The sequence below is a fragment of the Polyergus mexicanus genome, unplaced genomic scaffold (genome assembly GCF_030449975.1).
Source record: "Polyergus mexicanus isolate NDT 795.1 unplaced genomic scaffold, iyPolMexi1.0 SCAF_7, whole genome shotgun sequence".
NCBI classification, from domain to species: domain Eukaryota; kingdom Metazoa; phylum Arthropoda; class Insecta; order Hymenoptera; family Formicidae; genus Polyergus; species Polyergus mexicanus.
In genome coordinates this window covers 844,622-864,477 of record NW_027223327.1, presented here as the reverse complement: position 1 = coordinate 864,477, position 19,856 = coordinate 844,622, and the positions used below count along the sequence as shown (strand labels likewise).

Genomic DNA, 19,856 nt, shown 5'->3' with positions numbered 1-19,856 from the left:
TAACATATTTTTATAATACTCTTATATATATTTATATAATACAGTTATATAAAATATTTATAAGATATTTATGTTTGTAAATTGATAAACTCTGCTGTATTATTCTTTTGAAAAAAATTGTCAATTTTATCTTCTATAATATCAGCAATAAAATGCTGCAGCGGTATAGAATAAACATTACGATTCGCAATTGTGTCTTCTCTGCAAAACGCATCGCTGCACGTGAATCGTCCCGTACGGATATCCGTATCGTGAGCGGAACGAGAATACTTTCCCATGACAACGGTGGAAATTGAGCGGAAAGCTACCGCTCGCGGTCAGCCGAAATGCAAACATCCTAGAAAGGAAGAGAGTCACGCGGGTGTTTTTTTTTACTTGTCCTTGCGCGCGATTTCTATAAGTTTCTAATCGACAGAGAGATCCGCACGATTCACGAATGACATGCTCCTCAATCGTTATATCCAAAACGCGGAAACGAAAACGAACTTCTCATCGGTCATTTAACTCGAAACTGATCAGAATTGACACATCTTTAAAAATCTTAAGCTCAGCATACTTCAAAAGCCTTAATAAGATGATATATACGCCATAATTTTAATTTTAACGATTTGATTCTCCGATTTATTTGATATCAATTTTTCCAGTGACAGTCGAGGTATGTTATGAAGAATTTTAATTTCAAACTTTGTTACGCGCAAAGATATATAATGTTACAAATTGTGGAAAGTTGTAATAACAATTCTCCTCGACACTTTCGCTAAAGAAAAATAGAATACAAATTAGTCTCAGAAGCTAATGATTAAAAAGATATCACGCAATTCCGGTATATTCTGTACATTTTCTAGTTAATGGAAATTCATTAGGATGATTTATGTAGTCTGAGTCAAGTGTAAGAATCACTTGATCAAATTTGCGATACAAGATCATTAATATTTATGAATGAGCTTATTATTGCATAGGAAATGGATATTGAATGCATATTGAATGCACATTGTAAACGCGTGCCTACATATTCTAATACGAGGAGAGGATTCCACCGTAGGCGAAGGTCTACAACCTCGCTCCTATTTGAGAGACGCTTTTCCTTGATCCGTGCGCGGAATAACCGGTTCTCACTTGGGTCCATCTACGAGGTCAAATCGCTCGCCGTTCTCTTGTGCTGTTCGGCACGGTGTATTCTCCAGTCTCGTCGTCAATTATAAATATATGCAGTCATCGTTAATGAATCATACCAATAAAATGGAACAGATACTTCTGCTTTCATCGATGTTTCGTAGTAAAAGACTATCTAGCACTTTCCTGTGTATCTTTTATCTTCTCCCTCGAGGCAACGCAAACGTGAGCCGTTCAAAATAGTGCAGCTCTTTGAAAACCACCTCTCCGCCGTGGGCCTTAGCGAGGGGAAATGAGTAATTGATTAGGCTCTTAGCTTGTTTGACCTCGTACCTGACATTTAAAGTAACATTGCTTCGACGGGATAAGATGAAAAGCTTTTTGAGAGAATGTGGTTTTATCAAAATATAAATCTTCTCTCAGAAACCAAACTGATCAACTCCATTTTGTGTAATTTTTTAATTTTTGTATTTTTTATTATTGTGTATTAATACATTATTTTTATTTTATTTTATTTCTTAATTTCTTTTTATTTTTTTATTTTATTTCTTAATTTTTTTTACTTTTTAAGAAGTTGATTAGTTTGATTTTTGAGAAGTTTATATATCCCTTATTCTATTCTCAATCGTTCATATAATTATTGCTATATTAACACTATAATAATGAAAAATATCGGGCTCTCGGGGATTTGCTACAGAGATAATAATTTATTACGTAATAATACGATAAATATCTAAAAAGATACAGTTTCTGTCAAATCGTATTTGTTAATATACATCGAAATTTTGAGCAATTGTATATAATAGATTGACAAATAATCGACAAATTTTAATATTTTTTGGTATACTGCAATTATATATGTACAATTCCAGTACATGCTAAATGTCGATAACTAAAAAACTCATCCCTAGAAATCAATTTTATAATAATCTATATACATAACTAAATTATATATATGATTTATTTGTATATATTATAAGAAAGTAATAATATGTATCACTTTCTTAAGTATAACTTTTATTTAAACTTTTAGTTTTGCGCGCGCGAAATATCTTAACTAAATATATAAAGTAATATAATTAAATTCGATGCACCTCACATCTTTAACTGTACTGAAGTTATAACTGTGATTATATACATTATGTAAATATATTCGCGATTCTAATAAGAATAAATTGAATAATGTACTAAATAATATGCGATTGATACGTTGTGCATGCAACGTGCAGCGAGTTGTGGTTGTATGTGTCATTTATTAGCCAATATGTACAAGATGTTTATTTAAGGACGAAGCACATTATGATTATAGCACGATTATACCGTGATAAGCGAGCGCGACAAATATTTAAATTTTTAAAATGCTATATATCATTTCTCAACTGATGCATCATGAATTTCTATGTGTTGTGTCACACGAAAAAAAAGAAATTATTATTTTTCTCTTATTTCTAGAAAACAATTTTTAATTCGGAAGAAAGTTAACGAATAGTCAATGATTTTGGAATAGAGAAATATAATTAATTAGAATGCTAGAATATTGCATCTTAAGACTCGAAAAGAATTTACTTGCTTAACTTATACAAGTTATAAGGAATTACATTGTTTTATGCTTCGTTCTTTGATAAACCAATATGATCTTATAAATCTACACAATTATATCAAACAATCTTTAAGTGTGTTAATCTCGTAAGATCGTTTACTTTTTTTAATGAAAGAATTTACGAATCTTTTAGGAGTATTTTGAGAAAAAGTGCAATAAATGTTCTAAAGATTTTCAACGTGATATGTAAGATTCTGGAAGAGAAAACAAATCGCGAGCAATTTGTTTCCAATGAAATAAACAATGTATTGCTAACTGATCAAATTTTTGGCACGTGTTTTCAATATACTCCAGATAATTTTTCTCTTAATTTATATCTTAGAACTTTATTTTATTTATCAGGTGTATTAACAAACAACAGACTATCTATCAAGATCTAGGTTCTCTGTATCAATAAAGCCATATGTATCGAAGAATAAAATTACTAAGTATTATATTGCAATACACATTATACACGTATATATGAATCAGTGCAACATTGAAAATTGCAATATGCATATGAATAAATTGTTATATCGAAAAATAATGGATGCATATGACTCTGGTCTGACAGTGTTACATATATCTCTTTCTTTCTATCAAAATAAAAAAATAATATTTATCTATTAATTTTTAATTTTTCAGATAAAAACTACAGAACGAGATACAATGGCTGATTTATATCACGATTAATACAAGTGTAATGCAAAAATTTACTTTTTTCCCATTTTTTTCAACGCACTGGACAAAATACATCTCGATTAATCGCAATATAGATCAATTGTAATAGACCTAATAGTAATAATGCGAGTTACTGAGTATCAAAAACATTGGTTTTTTTTGCATAATAATATTGACTTGGAGGAGTTTTCCGCGGGACACCATTAATCGACTAGTTGTAAGAATACGAGTAAGTCGACAGCATTTTTATTTTATTTATTTTTTTTTTTAGAACGGAATAACGCGTATTTCATTACATGTATAACAGCAAACAATACATTTATCATCATGAAACTCAGTTACTCTATCTATAAAAATTCAAATTTGCTATATACAATATTTATTTCGTTTATCAAATGATTAGATAATAAACACTCGGATAAATTCGTATAGTAAATCTATACAGATAATAAATAACGCTAAAGAATTGATCACATGTATTACAACATGTTCAATATAAGATGCTTTATATCTGAAAACAATTAAAAAAAAACAATTTTAAAAAATCATAAATTCTATTAGCTCAACATTGAACAGGTTTCTTAAAAATACATTAAGTAAGTTATTGTAGCTTACATATAGTGCATGTAAATGTTATGTATCTCTAATTGAGGAATAGTATACGTAAATGCGCATCTATTTCTTAAGGCAATAATGTTTTCCATTTCTCGAGTTTCCAATACATTATCTTTATATATTTATCTCGCGTGTTCTCCATCTTCCTTTATATTACATTCATTTTTTCTGCAAATTAGAAGATATTGAACTGTGTGTTTCAAGAAAAACATTGAGCGTGCTAAACACATAAGCATTTGTCTATATTTGTAAATTTGTGGAAATATTTTGGGAATTTTTTGGCTATACAATGCTTTTCAGTTATATATAAATATTATTGAATATTTTGTATTGTTGCAAAAATTATTTTTCTCTATGCATAAAGAGAGATAAATAATTATTTATGTGCTTATTAAAATTATATATGACAAGACTAACATATTATTAATATCTCTCCGAAGATTATTCATAAATTTTTTAACTGCTCTACATAAAAATGAATTTTTAAAAAACTATTTTCCGTTTTCCCAATTAATATATGAAAATATTGGTTGTTCAATTAATTCTAAAAAATTTATACATAATACGATACAACACAATAAAAGCAAAATATCAAAATATAAAAATATATATTGCTACGTATGTTATAAAATGTTATACATGATAAGACAAATTATAAAATACATTTTACAAAAGAAAGATTTATTCTTATTTATGCTATGATACTTGCAAAAAAAATTCTACATAATATTAATATTTCTATAATCAATTGTTTGATCATTATCGATATAAGTATCATATATACGCACAATCTGTCTCCGTGTTGCACTTTGCGTAAACTCAGTATGTGTGCAATACAGACATTGTTAGTAGCGCTATTAAATAACATAAAAATATTTAAAGTTGTTTACATAATTTAGCATTTCCGAAATTGCTATCTGAAATTCAAAATTTGTATTACAAAAGCATAAATATCTAACTCATCTAAAGCTAGATTTGAAATGCACAAAGATACCATGCTAAGCTTATAATTTTAATGTTTCAAAATTTCATGACTGATATACACGAGGAACTTAAGTTCTCAATAACCATTGTCGTCAAAATGGTATAAAAGACAAGTACAAAATAAAAATTCTAATAATAATAATAATAAAAATACACAAACATCACTTTTCAGCCATTCAATTAATGCACTACTGAGAGATTTTAATTTCTGTATGCAGATTGAACAAAATATTGCATTGTTGGGTTAATATGCTTATAAAATGTTGATTAACAAATAATAGGGGCTATAATATAAACATGAGTTTAATAAGAAATAATCTGACATGTGTTTTGATATACTGTTCTTAACCACAACATAGATTGGCCCCCATTACTACATTTAAGGTATAAAAAAAAATCAAATAAGTTATGTATAATACTATTGATCCCTCGCTCCATTTATAAAGAAAGTTCAATATTAAAAATTTCTAAAATCTTTTAAATAATGCATATAATAAAATAATATAACAAATATTGATTATAATATTGTTAGATGTTTTAATTATAACATCATTAAAGTTTTTAAGAAAATGTCGAAATATTTCTTAAATATGTGCAACATATTTTTGTCTCTTTAGATTATGGATATCATACCATTTTTTGTAATTTATTATATTTTTATATGATATGAATATTTTTATAACAGAAAGTGTAGATACACATGATTCCTCAATGCAATGTGCTTTTGAACTTTACTTTGCATCTCACGAAAAGTATGTGCAAATTTTTTCAAACAATATCCTAAAAAATATATCAGAGACTTTTTCCAAACATATAATAAACTTGATTTTTATTTCAGCTGCGGTGATTTATGTCCTACAATCTTATTGCGCAATAAATTAAAATGTCCGTGCACCTGTGTAAGCTGAGCTCTAAGTGAATCAGAAAGCTGTTTCTGTAACTGTTGAACTTCCAAAATTTCTTGACGGAGATTTTGATAATCTTTCGTAACCTGATGAACAGAGTGTAATAGGCGAAGCACAGATATCTGTTAAAAGCACAAAATGAAAAGCGATTTGATGATTGAAGATCCCAAAAACATAGCAAACAATAAAGTGCACACAAAAAACTTTGACGTGACGTCGTACAGGACATATTTAACGCCAAGTAAAACGGGGCATCCTGGTTTCAAGCAGGAATTGTCCAATAAACGCAATATGATTTATTGAATACATTGTCGCAAAGAACTCTGTCTGATACAGATACAACACGAGATATTTGTTCTTTTCAGTTGTACTCTTGTATATTCTATCTTTTACAATCTATTATACTCTTTTCTCTTCTAAGTACGAGATTTATGCAGGCTGTCCAATTTTTATCAAACAAGCTATACTTTTTTAGACAAATTTATTTATCAAATTGTTTGAAATGTATACATTATATTATCTTAAGATTTCGGTCTCCAATTAAATAAAGAAACTCAAAATCGATAATTAATTTAATAGGAAAGCAAGATAGCCTGCATATTTAATTTGTATTAAATACAGCATGTATTTAAATGCGAAGCATAGCTAAAAAGAACAAATTTGATAAAAGTATGACAAACTCATAATCATACTATTTGTGTCGAAAGCAAAAGAATTCTTACCTCGTCTTCCGGATCCTCGAAAGCTTTTTCGAAAGCATCTATCTGCCATGCAATCATGTCCAACTTTCCGTCAGCTTTTTGTACCTAAATCACGAGAAAATTCATTATTTGAAGTATTGCTTGAACAGTCGGTGAACGGATGATACTATCTCCGTTGCACCGATTGTGCGACAAACGAGACGGAATTTTGCAGAAAACGTAAATATACTTGAAATTATACTTACGCTTTGCTCGAGATGCCCGATCGCGGATTCCATATCTTTTGTTTGTGTGCTTTTTCTCTTCTTTCCTGCCCAAAGTAATCGGTGCGTTAATCGTCGGTCGGGCGTCGAGAAAGTTGTCGGCTATTATTCTATCGCATCGCAGGATCGATTTTGTACTCTCCTCGCGTTTCGCGTTTGAAAAGTTCACCGGTTACTACCGATTAATTCTACATCATGTCACGTGGCGGCAGCACTGTTTTTACACAACTCAAAACCATTTTATCAACAGAGCAGGCGATTATCATCTGATGGCATCATGGACGTTACTCTCTGTATCCAGGTATTTCTTACGTCCATAGATGGCATGATGATCTGACAAGAAATGGTACAGAACAAAGAATTAAAGTTAGGTTAAATTATCTGATGCTCTTTGGAGCAGGTCTTTTAATCTGTCATTATATTATTGCATTATATTTAATAAATAATCCAAAAAACAGTGAATAAACGTTCGGATAAAAAGATTGTTAACCCTTTAGAGAAATGTACAAATCGAATCAGGAACCGGATATACCCGCGGCTCTGGGTTTATTGTCTCATCTGGACAATGATGAGTTGAAGGAACTATTAAATAACGATGGAAAATTCGAAGATATCATGAAAGATATAAAGCAGGTAATACGATTGTAATATTAAGTCTATGTAATTAAGTATTAAGTTTAATTAAAAGAAGTCTAACATTATTTAGTAATTTAAGTAATCTATAAGTTTCTAAATTATATGTATCCTAAATAATTTATTGAATATTATAAAAGTAAATTATTTTAATGTTAAATCACAAAACTAGTTTAAGAATCTTGAGACTGAAAAGGAAATGTTAATGGCAAGCAATAGATCTTTGGCTGAATTTAATTTGTCCAAGCAACCTGAATTGGAAGAAGGCAAACAGATATTAAAAGAGCTGAGCGAGCAGGCTAACCAATTGTGTACTAGTGTCAGAAACAAATTAGATGAAATGCGTAAGTTATTGTTTATATGTATAATGACAATATATCTATATGTAAAACGATATATATTTATAGGTGATAAGTCTGGTACAATGACCGTTGACACCGCACTTGATCTATTGCAAGCAGCTGCGGCTGAAATTGAAGAAGAATCAGAGGTACATATAAAATACTTTTATACTTATTTAATTTATTTGACAAAAGTAATCTAAATTAAATTATGTTCTTTCAATACATAGGCAATAGCGGAGAAATTTCTTGCTGGTGACATCGAAGTGGATGAGTTTTTGGATCAGTTTTTGTCACGAAGGAAATTTATGCACTTACGTAAAGTGAAAGTAGATAAACTGAGAGAACTTATACGAAAAGGACATTCTTTCAATAATACTCCTGGCTATCCAATCGCTTCAAATTTCCCTGGAATAACGCCTTCTTTACCGTATCCGACCGGGTCTGTAGCTATGCCAATGCCATTGCCATCGGGATTACCAATTTATAGGCCATATTAAATAATTTGAAATATTACATGTTCCATATTTATTTGTTTTTAAAATATATCTACATATTTAGTCGCAGCACATATAATATTTGATTTTACCTATTCTTTACATACAACTTCTTTTTGCAAATTAATTTTTTACTATTTTTATATTAAGTGATTTATACATATTGCATAATATATATTATATGGCTATTATATATTATTACACATTTATCTAAATCTTATATCCTTAACGATAACACTTCTGAAATATTGTGAGATATTTGATTTTTTTAGTGTCGATATACTGACATACGGTTAATGTATTAACTATGTATATGTGTCGTAACAACTTTTAATATGTATGCATAGCATCCTTTTGTGGAGTATATAAGATAATATAATGCATAAATAATCTTTTACTATAATCTATTTAATATCTTCTTTATTTTACTAATAAGTATAACAATAAGAGAGGTGGCATAAAAATAAATTTGTACATTTAATGTTAAAATAAATATCAATTTATGCAACTCAAAATAAATACATTGACTAATTGTTTTTCTTATTACTTTCTTCTATATGTTTTTTATTTTTAGATGCTGGTACATCTATCACATGTTCCATATATATAACAGCTATTATTATAGTCACCAAAAGTATGGTAAATTCTATGATTCGAGGTTTATTCCTCTCATGGCGATTTATCTTCTCCATCTGTTTATATTGCTCATAAATATCTCTCCTTACACGAGCCATATGCATTTGCCTTCCATAATGTGCATGCGTCCATTCGTCAAAATTATAAATTTTTGAACTACCTGAGTAAACCTTGTCTTTGTAATAAGATATAGGCTCTTGAGCGGTGGTAGACATTGGTGACTGACGAATCATTATATCTCGGTCGTAATTCTTGCGTAGATCATGATTGCTGAGTACTTCGTAGGCATCCGAGATATCTTGGAATTTCTCTCTTGCATATCCACTCTTATTTTTATCAGGATGATACTGGAGAGATAATTTGTAGTACGCTGATTTCACTTCATTCTGAGTAGCATGTGGTGTAATCTTTAATGTATCATAATGATTTTTTGACGATTTAATATTTGGCTTACTGGAATAAAGACGTCCTAATGATGACTTTGAAGAGTTCAGCGTTTTAAATTTATGCATATTGAAAATCAAATTTAATATACGATATAAAACTCATTTTAATAGCCCTTTCTTTCTCAATAGACTATCTCTTTTGTTCCTTTATCCTATGTATGATCGTAAAACTTTCTGAAATGATATATGTATCAATAAAAAATTTGATTTTCACGAAAAAGTAATCGTCGTTGGATTGACGTGCTTCATATACATCATTTAAAATAATGTATTTTTCGTTTCGTCATAAGTCATTGTGTTACAATTCAATCAATTAATAATTTATTATTAATAACTTACTATTCAACATAACTTTTTTCATACACCAAAATAAAATTATATTACAGGTAAAGGGTAAAGAGTAAAGGTTAAGGAAACGAATGACAGATTATCCATGGTTCATCCATAGAAATGGTTCATGAATAGATGGAACGTAAAGTAAGTTTTTTCCAGCAAGCAGAGGAACAGAACGAAGCGTAGGATTGGTCGATATGTCACGGAATCCCGCGTGAGCGTCTGCTACTTACTCGCGGCAGTGCGCATGCGCGAATAACTAGTCCCATTTTGGAACGCAGATCTATACTGCCCTTTTCGAGCGCGCATGGCTGGCGGTGCGGTGGTGTGTTGGCTGTGTGTGAGGTCTTCTCTGTACGTGTGTCGTCTCGGCCCTTTCTTGTCTCGAAACGAAATTTAGACGGTTACACGATTGAAATTTACGATCGACGACGACGTTACGATGTTTGCGCGTAACGCCTAAACCGGGTTACGAACGGACGAAACGAATGTCCTTGCCTCGACGTAAGGAGGCTGTACGGAGTACCGAGAACTCGACGAAAGGCACTGGTCGCTACGAACGACAACCCGTACCTCATCGACCGATCTGACTGATTTTTGAGATCCAGTCAACGAAAACTTCCATCATTCCGTCAATAACCGAGTGCCGACCCGCAGGGTGGCAATCGTTCGATAAGGTACGTATCCGCGACTTCTGAGGAAAGAATCCCACAATACGGCTTTTTATATATGTGTATGATATATCTGCATATGTACGTGTCTCGCTCTCTACCAACGGGATGGTATACTCAATCACGTGAAAATCACACTTATAAACGATGATTCATAGATTCCTTACTTCGCTTTCTTTGAGCTTTTTTGTTATCGAGAAAGAGAAAGAGAAAGAAAGGAAAACTATTTTTTAATTGCATAATGATATCTATGTCAAGTTCTGTTGAGATCGCGTCGGTTTCTGTTTACCCCATCTTTCAGTTCAAAGTTCACCGATTAATATAATTTTCCTGGTATAGTTCCCTTAATTATTTTATTATATATCGTTTTATTGCAAAAAAATGTTTTTTACATTGGTTTCACTTTTGATTATGTATTACATATGCATATTTTGATGTTTACATGTTGTGCAATACATTATTAAAAGAGTATCTTTTTAAAGTACTTATATAAAGTACTGTGTTTGTATAAAGCATATTTTGTAAAATGTATTCATATATTTACGTTGAACTATTATATATAAAACATAAAATAATTTTGTGTAGTCTTAAGTATATATATTGTATATATATAAAAGTATTTTTGTTCTTCTTAGCGCATATTTGTCTCTTCATTGATAAACTTAAAGCATATACACATAGAAACATATGTATATAATGTGAAAGATAGATTAATTTTATTGATTTATATTTTAATACTTATCGCTAATTAAAATTTGTTGCCAGTTCAATGTTTATATTTCTTGATAGAAGTTCTATTTGTATTTTTCTAGCAAACTAATTATGCAAATAAACTATCATTAAATATTTTTTAAAAGTATCTATATATACATATATAACTTGTTATAAGCGACGTTTTCGATATCTTCTCGCTTGTATCACATCACATGTTTTAACATCAATATCTGCAGAATGGCCAATAGTTGTGTTTAGTCATATCTTGAGGCTTGTACTAGCCTATTCAGACTGGTATTTCTTCTTCAAACCAGTAAAGCTATTGTTACATTAGATATTGTTACATGAGAATTCTGCTTTTATAGTTTTGTCTGAGCTTATCTTATGTGTGTTTAAAAAGATAAGGAATTTTGTCAAAGGAAAAAATTTTTTACACAAAAAAGATTATCTTATAATTTATTTACAACATATTTTGTAAAAACTCGTTAAAAAATTCGACTAAATATAATGTAAAAATCTTTTTGTAACACGCTTGTATATAAATTAAATATCTTAAAAGAAATAGCATAATTCTAGAATACATGTAGAGAGAAATATCTCTTACAGTTTGAATAAATACAAAATTTATATATCAAGTTTTGACATAGCACTTTGGATTAATAATCAATTAATCATAATTTAAATATAATATATTAAACGTGGTATTTCCCAGCTATCCCCAGTGAAGTTTGACTCTTGATCTTGAGTGAATTTTATATTATCTTTATGCTCTCTAAATTGGTTTTTATGTACTTCTTAGTTGTTAGATAATTTTGTATAAGTACACTTGAAACACGCAAAGCCTGCCTGATACTACTTATCTTCTTGATATAAGTAATGGCCGAAATAATTGCCAGTTCAGTATTACGTTGAATTTCCATCAATTTGAGCTTCATTAGTGAACAAAGCTATTACAGCTTTTACTTATATTTTAGTTAATTAAGTTTTAAATCATTTGTAAAAAATCCTTTTCTTTTATATTTTATTTTCATTTTACATATGAGACACATGGAAACGGCTAAATTTTGAAACTGTTACAAGAATCTTTAAATAGTCGTAAGCATAATTTAATGTATGTGCTGTGTGTATAAAAAAACGAGAATTACTTTCCTTCAGGTAAGAGCATATATTTATATGTTTTATTAAGTTAAATTTTAATATAAAATTATTCAAAATTAAAATAAAACAAAGTTAAACAAAAATAAACTTTAATATATTTATTACATATACATACATATATATATATATATATATATATATGTAAGGGACAAACTAAATTCAACATAAAACATAATGTCTTTTTTTTATTATATTAATTCTACTTACAATTAGTATATTGATCTCAGAAGAAATATCATATTTAATGTCAATGTCATGATAAAAGTAAGATAAGCAGATAAGATATACGATTTTGTGTACAGTAAGTTACCAAATTATAAAAATATATAATATGTTAATTTATGAATGTATAATAATATTTAAACAGCTGTTTTCTTCTATTTTGTTAATAACATATATCAGTAGTAGACTTAAAATTTATATATATTTTTATACAAATCAGTATTTTATATATATGTATATATATAGAATAAAATTTATAATATTTAGCAAAAATTTATAAAAATTGCTTTTGATTTTTTTTATAGGGTTCTATCTGCGATAGGCTGGTCGGCCAGTCTGCTGGTGAGTGCTTGAATAACTGCGACAACTGGAAGTTGGCCCTGAATGCAGAGCCCCCGTGGCTTTGCTAGCACCCCTACAGTGATCTTGTCTTAATCCGCTTCCCCACGACTCACCCGATTAGCATTGACAGCTGCCTCGTATGTGTTTTGTTATACTAAATTTATTAAAACATGCAACATACAAAGTATATAATATTAGCATTTATTTTTTTTCTATTATCTAATAAAAAATATATATATATTTGCTTGATTTTTCAGTTTGCTGCCTAGCACCTACAGAGTACTAATTAATTCAAAAAGCTCATTCAACATGAAGGTAACAAATCTAGATGAACGCATCCATGTATTGGATAGTGAGTCCAATGTTATGACTGTTATCAAAAATATTGCAATGAGTGGTTTACAAGAAGAAGCTTTTTACGTATTGGATATAGGAGATATTGTACAAAAGCATCAAATCTGGAAAGAAAAATTGTCACGAGTTGAGCCCTATTATGGTAAGTCATTTATATATTTGGGATTTATATTATTACATAAATGTATGATGGTTATTCTTTATATATAAATTTTTAAATTCCAGCTGTAAAGTGTAATGATAATTTGATGGTAATCGAGGTATTAGCGGCCCTTGGTGTCGGTTTTGATTGCGCATCTAAGGTAAATATGATTAAGCTTTAAATGTATCTTTTTTTAAGAGAGAAATAAATATATCTTTTTAACATGCAGATTTTTCGTCGAAAAGTACATGTCTGTATATATATATATATATATATATATATATATATATATATATATTTTTACATATACAAATCTTTATTTTATTTTATATAGAATGAGATAAATAAAGTACTGAGTCTTGGCGTGGATCCTTCAAGAATTATTTTTGCTAATCCGGCTAAACCAGCTTCACATATTCGTCATGCTGCTGCGATGAGAGTGGATACTATGACGGTAGATAATGAAAACGAATTGCACAAAATTAAAAAACTTTTTCCGACGGCTAAGGTAATTATGTGTTGTAATAATTTCATAAATATTGCATTTCTTATATATTTTTTCTCATTTTTAAATATAATTATAGTAATAATTTTATTTTTTTGAAGCATTATATTGTCTATTTTACACACACACACACATACACACATATTACTATGTATATAAATATATATATCTTTTTTTATATATATTTTGCAGATTGTTATACGAATTCGTTGCGATGCGGAAACGGCCCAGTGTCCGCTTGGCATGAAATTTGGCTGTGATCCGATACACGAGGCTCCTAGTCTTTTACGCCTTGCATACATGTTAGGTCTTAACGTAGTCGGCTTTAGCTTTCACGTTGGTTCCGGATGTCAAGATCCGCCGATATACCATTGCGCTATTCATCATTGCAAGATATTATTCGATATGGCTACCAATCTCGGTTTTAAGCCATATCTTTTGGATCTTGGTGGTGGTTATCCAGGCGACAAAGGCACAAGCATCGACAAAATTGCTGAAATTATCAACAAAGCTCTCGATGAATATTTCAATAGTAAGTTTTTTCTTTTTGTTACTTAAGTACTATGGGTATATCCTATTTGAAATTATGCAACTTATAACTAAATTTTGTTGCTTTTTAGCTGATGCTGTTCACGTGATTGCTGAACCGGGCCGTTTTTATGTCGCGTCTGCGTTCACTTTGGCAACGAATATTCATAGCAAACGTTCTGTACGCGGAGACGAAAATTCTTCCAACACTGTTACACATAATATGTATTATATCAACGACGGTGTTTATGGATCGTTCAATTGTCTGTTGTACGATCATCAACATGTCACTCCCATTCCTCTGAAGGTAATGTTATCCAGTAAGATATCTCAATATAATATTTTTTCCCACTTCTTTCACTAATATCTACATCTTGATCTTTATCATTAGAATGGTTGTGGAAAGTTGATTCCTTCGAGCATATGGGGACCGACATGTGATGGATTGGATAAAGTTGTCGAAAATATTATGTTGCACGATATGGAACTTGGTGATTGGATAATTTTTGAAAACATGGGTGCTTATACATTACCTGTTGCTTCTCCGTTCAATGGATTTCCCATTCCTAAGGTTCACATTGTCACTGATGAAGATATTTGGTAAGAAAACTTGCATCTGTTATTTGATATCAGTGCTAACGTTAATCTTTTTCTTTTTTAATGAAGAATTTAATGATTTTATCTTAATATATAGGCTCTTACTGAAAGATGTTCTACCTTTAACTGAAGATCATTTTGTTATTGGCAACACACCAGCTAATTTACGACTTGGTCTAGATATTGGAGGAAACGATATCAATCCATGGAGAGACGCTGATCCAACAATGGCATTGACAACGCCTGAAATATTAACGGACACTCCTAATAATCCATCACATTTCATCTATGATTTTATCGAGCCGCCGCTAAATTAACTTTATTATTTCAAAAATATTTTGGAGTATATATATATATATATGCATTTCAAACAGATGCATCTTTCCAGTTTTTGCTATATTAAATAATTTCATTTCTTGTTTTCTCTCTTTAATTTCAACAAATGGTCAGTACACAAATGGTTCGCGCATACGCAGAAATTGTTTTTAAATAACGTAATTTTATATTATTTTGTTTATTTTTGAAATTTTCTCTTTAAAATATATTTATATATAATTCCATAAATGAATATGTATTTAACTTTAAAACAGTTTTGACGTACAGTTTCCAAAGCTTCTTTTTTTCTCGATCAATGCTTTAAAATCTCTTTACTTGTTCTTGTTAAAAATACATTTATTTTTTACTAGTGACAAGAGAAACTGTAAATTATGTAAAACATTAAAAGTGGTCCCTCTGACATTACTAATGAAGAATAATATTCGTGATTATCAATGTTTCTCTTGTTTTATGATACATAAAATATCAGAATAGATAATTTAATTATGCCTCTTTATATATAATACAGCATATTATAATTTCTATATACAATATATATTTCTAGATATAAGAATTGATATTTCAGAGAGAAAAACTGCTTGTCAAAAATTAACTCTTTAAAGTTTTTTTTGTAAGTGATTAGCATATTTAACATAGAACAAGTTATGAATTTTGGCATGAATTATATATATATAAAACTCTCTTGATAGTGAAATGATATATCACTTTTTCCATACCGAAAAAAATGAGGTGGTCGATATGTAATAACGATATAAACATACTATAATTGTTTAGTGTTTTGAATATTTAAGATATGAAAGAAGAATAATTTTATAAAAGGCTTGTGGGAATCACTCGGGGCAAGTTAACAAGTATTTTTCAAATTATATATTTTTTAATTTTTATTTTAAGTTAAGGCATAAAAAAAAAAGAAAAAAACAATAGAGAATCCATGAAAAATTGACATGTACAACACATATATGTGTATCACACAAGATGCATTCTCTAAAATTCACTTGCAAACTCTGTAGGATTGCTAGGAACTAAACGGCATTGAGGCAGCTGTCACAAGAACCGAAAGCAATTAATTTTTTATTATTCTGATTATATATCTATTATTATTATTATTATTATTATTATTAATATTATTATTGTAATTATTATGATGAATTATAATTATAATTATAATCAATCAATTAATAAATGTAATGAAATACAGTATCAATACAAGATTCCATGTATATTGCATTTATTATCTCTATAATAATCTATTTTGGTAAGTCTAGATAAGTACCATAAATGTAACAATAAAAACAATATATAGAAGCAATTCTTTTCATTTTTGTCGATAAATGAGAAATTTTTATTTATATCATATAATGAACATTTTTCCATATAACATTTATTATTGTTTACATATCCTAATTTAGAGAAAAAATTCTATTTTTTGAATCTGTACATTGAAGTGTTCTAACTTTATTATAAATTTTGGAAAATGAAGTTTTGCTTCTATACTTTACATACATGTTTATATGTAATATTTATGCATTATAATTTTTAATAAGCATGGATCGTGCTACGAGATAATTTAAAAAAACAATAATTTTGATAATTCTTATCGAGCGAAGCAAGTTTATACTGTTATATGTAATAAAATAGTGTTTTTCAATTCGCTGTAAAGCCACGTGTAGTAAAAATTGAAACGGAATATGTATAATATTATTAATATTATAGAAAATTAATTCTGTGGTAAAAATGCCGTAATATATATACATATTCTGTTCAAATAAACAATTCAATAAACATCTCTTTCTGCTTTCCAGTATTGATGCTGCGCAGTGCACTTAAAAGGTAAAATAATAAATTATCAATAATTAAGGTTGCTATAAAATATCGTCAATTTGATTAAAAAAAATAATATATAATAGCTTCTAATCTAAAGATTTGAGATCTTCTAAGGATTGGAAATTTAACGATTGAATATTATTACATCTTCAACCGAACTATTGATATATTTTAATTTTATCTTATAATTTATTTTTAGTATGCGCGCGGAACACATCATCTTTTAAGATTCATTTAGAAACATTTATCCCTGCGATAATGATCTAGAAATTTGTATAATGACGATGTGAAAAAAGAGACATTTATCTTGAGTATAACAAAATTAAGCCTAAAGATATCAGCATGGATATCTCTGATTCAATTACAATCGTGGGTGGTCTATATATACATTTTAAATAGTACTGATTTCGCATCAGCACGCTATATTTGGAAATTACGCGAGTAAAAATCAAAATAAAGACATTATCAGGAGGCATTATCAGAGCACATCAAATGTTCGATCAAAGATGTAATCGCCTGTGATTGATCAATCGACTGATTTGTTATCGCGCAGATATCAAATCGAAGCATGAGTCGCGGAAATTTTGTTAGATAACAATTATCCATACACCATATTACAATTACACATTGCATAATTCTACTAATTTTTATAATAGAGTGGTTTCTATGTTTTTCATTTAACAAATCATATAATTATAATCTTGGTATATTTCAATGGATGATACATGTATTTTAAATGTCCATTCTTCTTTCAATTTATTTCTAAATATTTCATGGATCACTCTTTGTATTTTTTATACGAATTCGCAGTCCCATAATGCGGAAATGAACGCTCACGATTGGTTGGATCTTTTTTACGTTCTATCCGCCGATTTCTATCCGCAAGTTTTTATTTTATCTCCACTGATTGTACGAAATTACTTTTATGAATTTTTATATTAATAAAAAATAAGATACTAATTGATTTGTCTCATTATTCTATACATAAAAGTATTATGGTAAGATTATCAAAAACTGAATAATTTACGAAATATTTTATTTTTTATATCAAAATATGTCAGATTAAAATATTTATAAAATAACTCAAAAAGTACTTAATGAAAAAAATACTTTATTATAGTGTTTTAGAAAGCTATCGAGGTAAGCTACAAGAATATGTAATGAAAAATAGGGGATTCTATTTAAAAAATTCAAAATAATTTTGATATGACCTTGACGGTGCTATTCAAGATCATACTAATATTATTATATAATGCGGCACTTAGAGCTCTATAACTTTTGCATAAAACATTTTTCACGAAAATGCGTTGTTTCTTCAAAAAACTGCTGATACGAACGCTCTGTTACACCGTGTATATTTGAGCTAATGATAACAATATTTGCATGCGATTTTATCGACAATCGTTTATGTCAAAATCTCCTATTATTTACGGATAATTAGACAACATTACCCAGAGGGGTGACTTTAAATAATTTTCATTCATAATGGCGTAAGCACGACATAAAACAGTCACGATTTCCGTTATGCATTGTGAAAGGTAGAGAGAGATTGCAGATTTATTAGCAACATGGGACCTAACCGGATGATTACACAACATCTCACTAATCTTTTTCTATATAGAAAATTATTTACTCATACGACTGTCACAATGATCGATACCTACGCGCTGCATATATAATTTTATGAAAGAAATTCAAGAAGTTTCTCTCACAGGTAACTTTCAATTTTGAGATTATGGTATTTTTGCAAAATCGATTATCAATATGGAAAAAGAAATTGGACAAAACTTAAGAATTGCGAGTTTTGAATAAAACTAAAAATGTTCACACAGGAAATATATTATATATTTAAATTTCACTTCTTTATCTGGAATATGTTCTCAAAAAAAAGAAGGAAAAAAGTATTATACTTTGAAATTACTTCGATGAGATATTGAATATTTAATTGTAAGTATATATTATATATACAATGTACATGATTGTGTTTGTGTGTGTGTGTGTGTGTGTTCAGAGATTGAATAGACTTATTATTACATTTTTTCCCGATCTTTTATATTAATCGTTAAACAATTTTGCAGAGGAACGTCCTCTTCCATTGACCGCGCGCGATTCACGGATGCGTGTAGATACGGTTGCAGACGCGGTCAATGCGAATAAAAGAAAACGGTAACAAGATCAGCCGGATTACGTAAAAGCGGTGAAAAGAAGACGAAGAAGGGAAGCTCGAATTTTTTTTTTTTTTTTTCATATCCAACATCGTGAACGAGCCGTACTTTCACTTTCGTAATTAACGTGGATAGCGGAGAGCGCGATGGCTTATATACACGCGCTACTAATTAAGTCTGACGTGGAAGGAGCAAAGAAGGGATGAAGAACGCGCAGGAAGATTGTGAATTCTATCGGAACATACTCGAACGAGAGATTCGCCGCTGCTTCTATCAATGTCACGAGACAACGAGCACCCCATAACGACCGAGTTACGTTCCCAATGCGCAACTCTTGTAACAGCAGCCTCAGGTATCCTATCGCCCGTTCTGCACGGCTTGAATAACATATAATAACGGCTATGACGGTACATGGTCGATTTCACTTTTAACCGGACTTGTGCTAAGGAGCCGTTGCTGCTGTTGCTGTATCTCTTTCTGACTTCGAGTTGTATCTCTCTCTCTTTCTCTCTCTCTCTCTCTTTTTCTCGATCCAGCACGAATTTGCTTTGTTCTCATCTTCGGACAATCG

General features: G+C 29.7%; 4 protein-coding genes across 8 annotated transcripts; 2 read left to right on the top strand and 2 right to left on the bottom strand.

The window, feature by feature from the left end:
- Positions 1–2,332: 2,332 nt before the first annotated feature.
- Positions 2,333–7,010, bottom strand: LOC138934441 (uncharacterized). Of its 4 annotated transcripts, XR_011447129.1 has the most exons (6): positions 6,824–7,010; positions 6,600–6,683; positions 5,868–5,999; positions 4,777–4,842; positions 3,989–4,156; positions 2,333–3,884 (listed from the first exon to the last, which is right to left on the bottom strand). XR_011447129.1 is itself a non-coding variant. In XM_070298162.1 (4 exons), the coding sequence occupies exons 1-4, from the start codon at positions 6,854–6,856 to the stop codon at positions 4,846–4,848; spliced, it is 309 nt and encodes a 102-aa protein (XP_070154263.1). In that variant the 5' UTR covers positions 6,857–7,010; the 3' UTR covers positions 4,827–4,845. The 4 variants fall into 4 exon arrangements, 2 of the variants coding, with proteins under 2 accessions (XP_070154263.1, XP_070154262.1); XR_011447130.1 differs by lacking the exon at positions 4,777–4,842; XM_070298162.1 differs by lacking the exons at positions 2,333–3,884; positions 3,989–4,156 and having other exon boundaries at positions 4,827–4,905.
- A 178-nt stretch (positions 7,011–7,188) lies between these two features.
- Positions 7,189–8,764, top strand: Vps37b (vacuolar protein sorting 37B). The gene is made up of 4 exons (XM_070298583.1): positions 7,189–7,474; positions 7,647–7,818; positions 7,882–7,964; positions 8,046–8,764. Exons 1-4 carry the CDS (start codon positions 7,343–7,345, stop codon positions 8,313–8,315), a joined length of 657 nt encoding a protein of 218 aa, XP_070154684.1. The 5' UTR covers positions 7,189–7,342; the 3' UTR covers positions 8,316–8,764.
- On the bottom strand, positions 8,543–10,413 carry LOC138934629 (dnaJ homolog subfamily C member 18). Of its 2 annotated transcripts, none has more exons than XM_070298585.1 (2): positions 9,961–10,413; positions 8,543–9,568 (listed from the first exon to the last, which is right to left on the bottom strand). In XM_070298585.1, the coding sequence occupies exon 2, from the start codon at positions 9,458–9,460 to the stop codon at positions 8,840–8,842; it is 621 nt and encodes a 206-aa protein (XP_070154686.1). In that variant the 5' UTR covers positions 9,461–9,568; positions 9,961–10,413; the 3' UTR covers positions 8,543–8,839. The 2 variants fall into 2 exon arrangements, with proteins under 2 accessions (XP_070154686.1, XP_070154685.1); XM_070298584.1 differs by lacking the exon at positions 9,961–10,413 and adding an exon at positions 9,734–9,873.
- LOC138934627 (ornithine decarboxylase 1-like) lies at positions 10,020–16,516 on the top strand. Its single transcript, XM_070298582.1, has 9 exons — positions 10,020–10,404; positions 12,798–12,971; positions 13,092–13,330; positions 13,414–13,490; positions 13,665–13,838; positions 14,028–14,367; positions 14,456–14,670; positions 14,755–14,963; positions 15,058–16,516. The coding sequence occupies exons 3-9, from the start codon at positions 13,144–13,146 to the stop codon at positions 15,275–15,277; spliced, it is 1,422 nt and encodes a 473-aa protein (XP_070154683.1). The 5' UTR covers positions 10,020–10,404; positions 12,798–12,971; positions 13,092–13,143; the 3' UTR covers positions 15,278–16,516.
- The last annotated feature ends 3,340 nt before the right edge of the window (positions 16,517–19,856 follow it).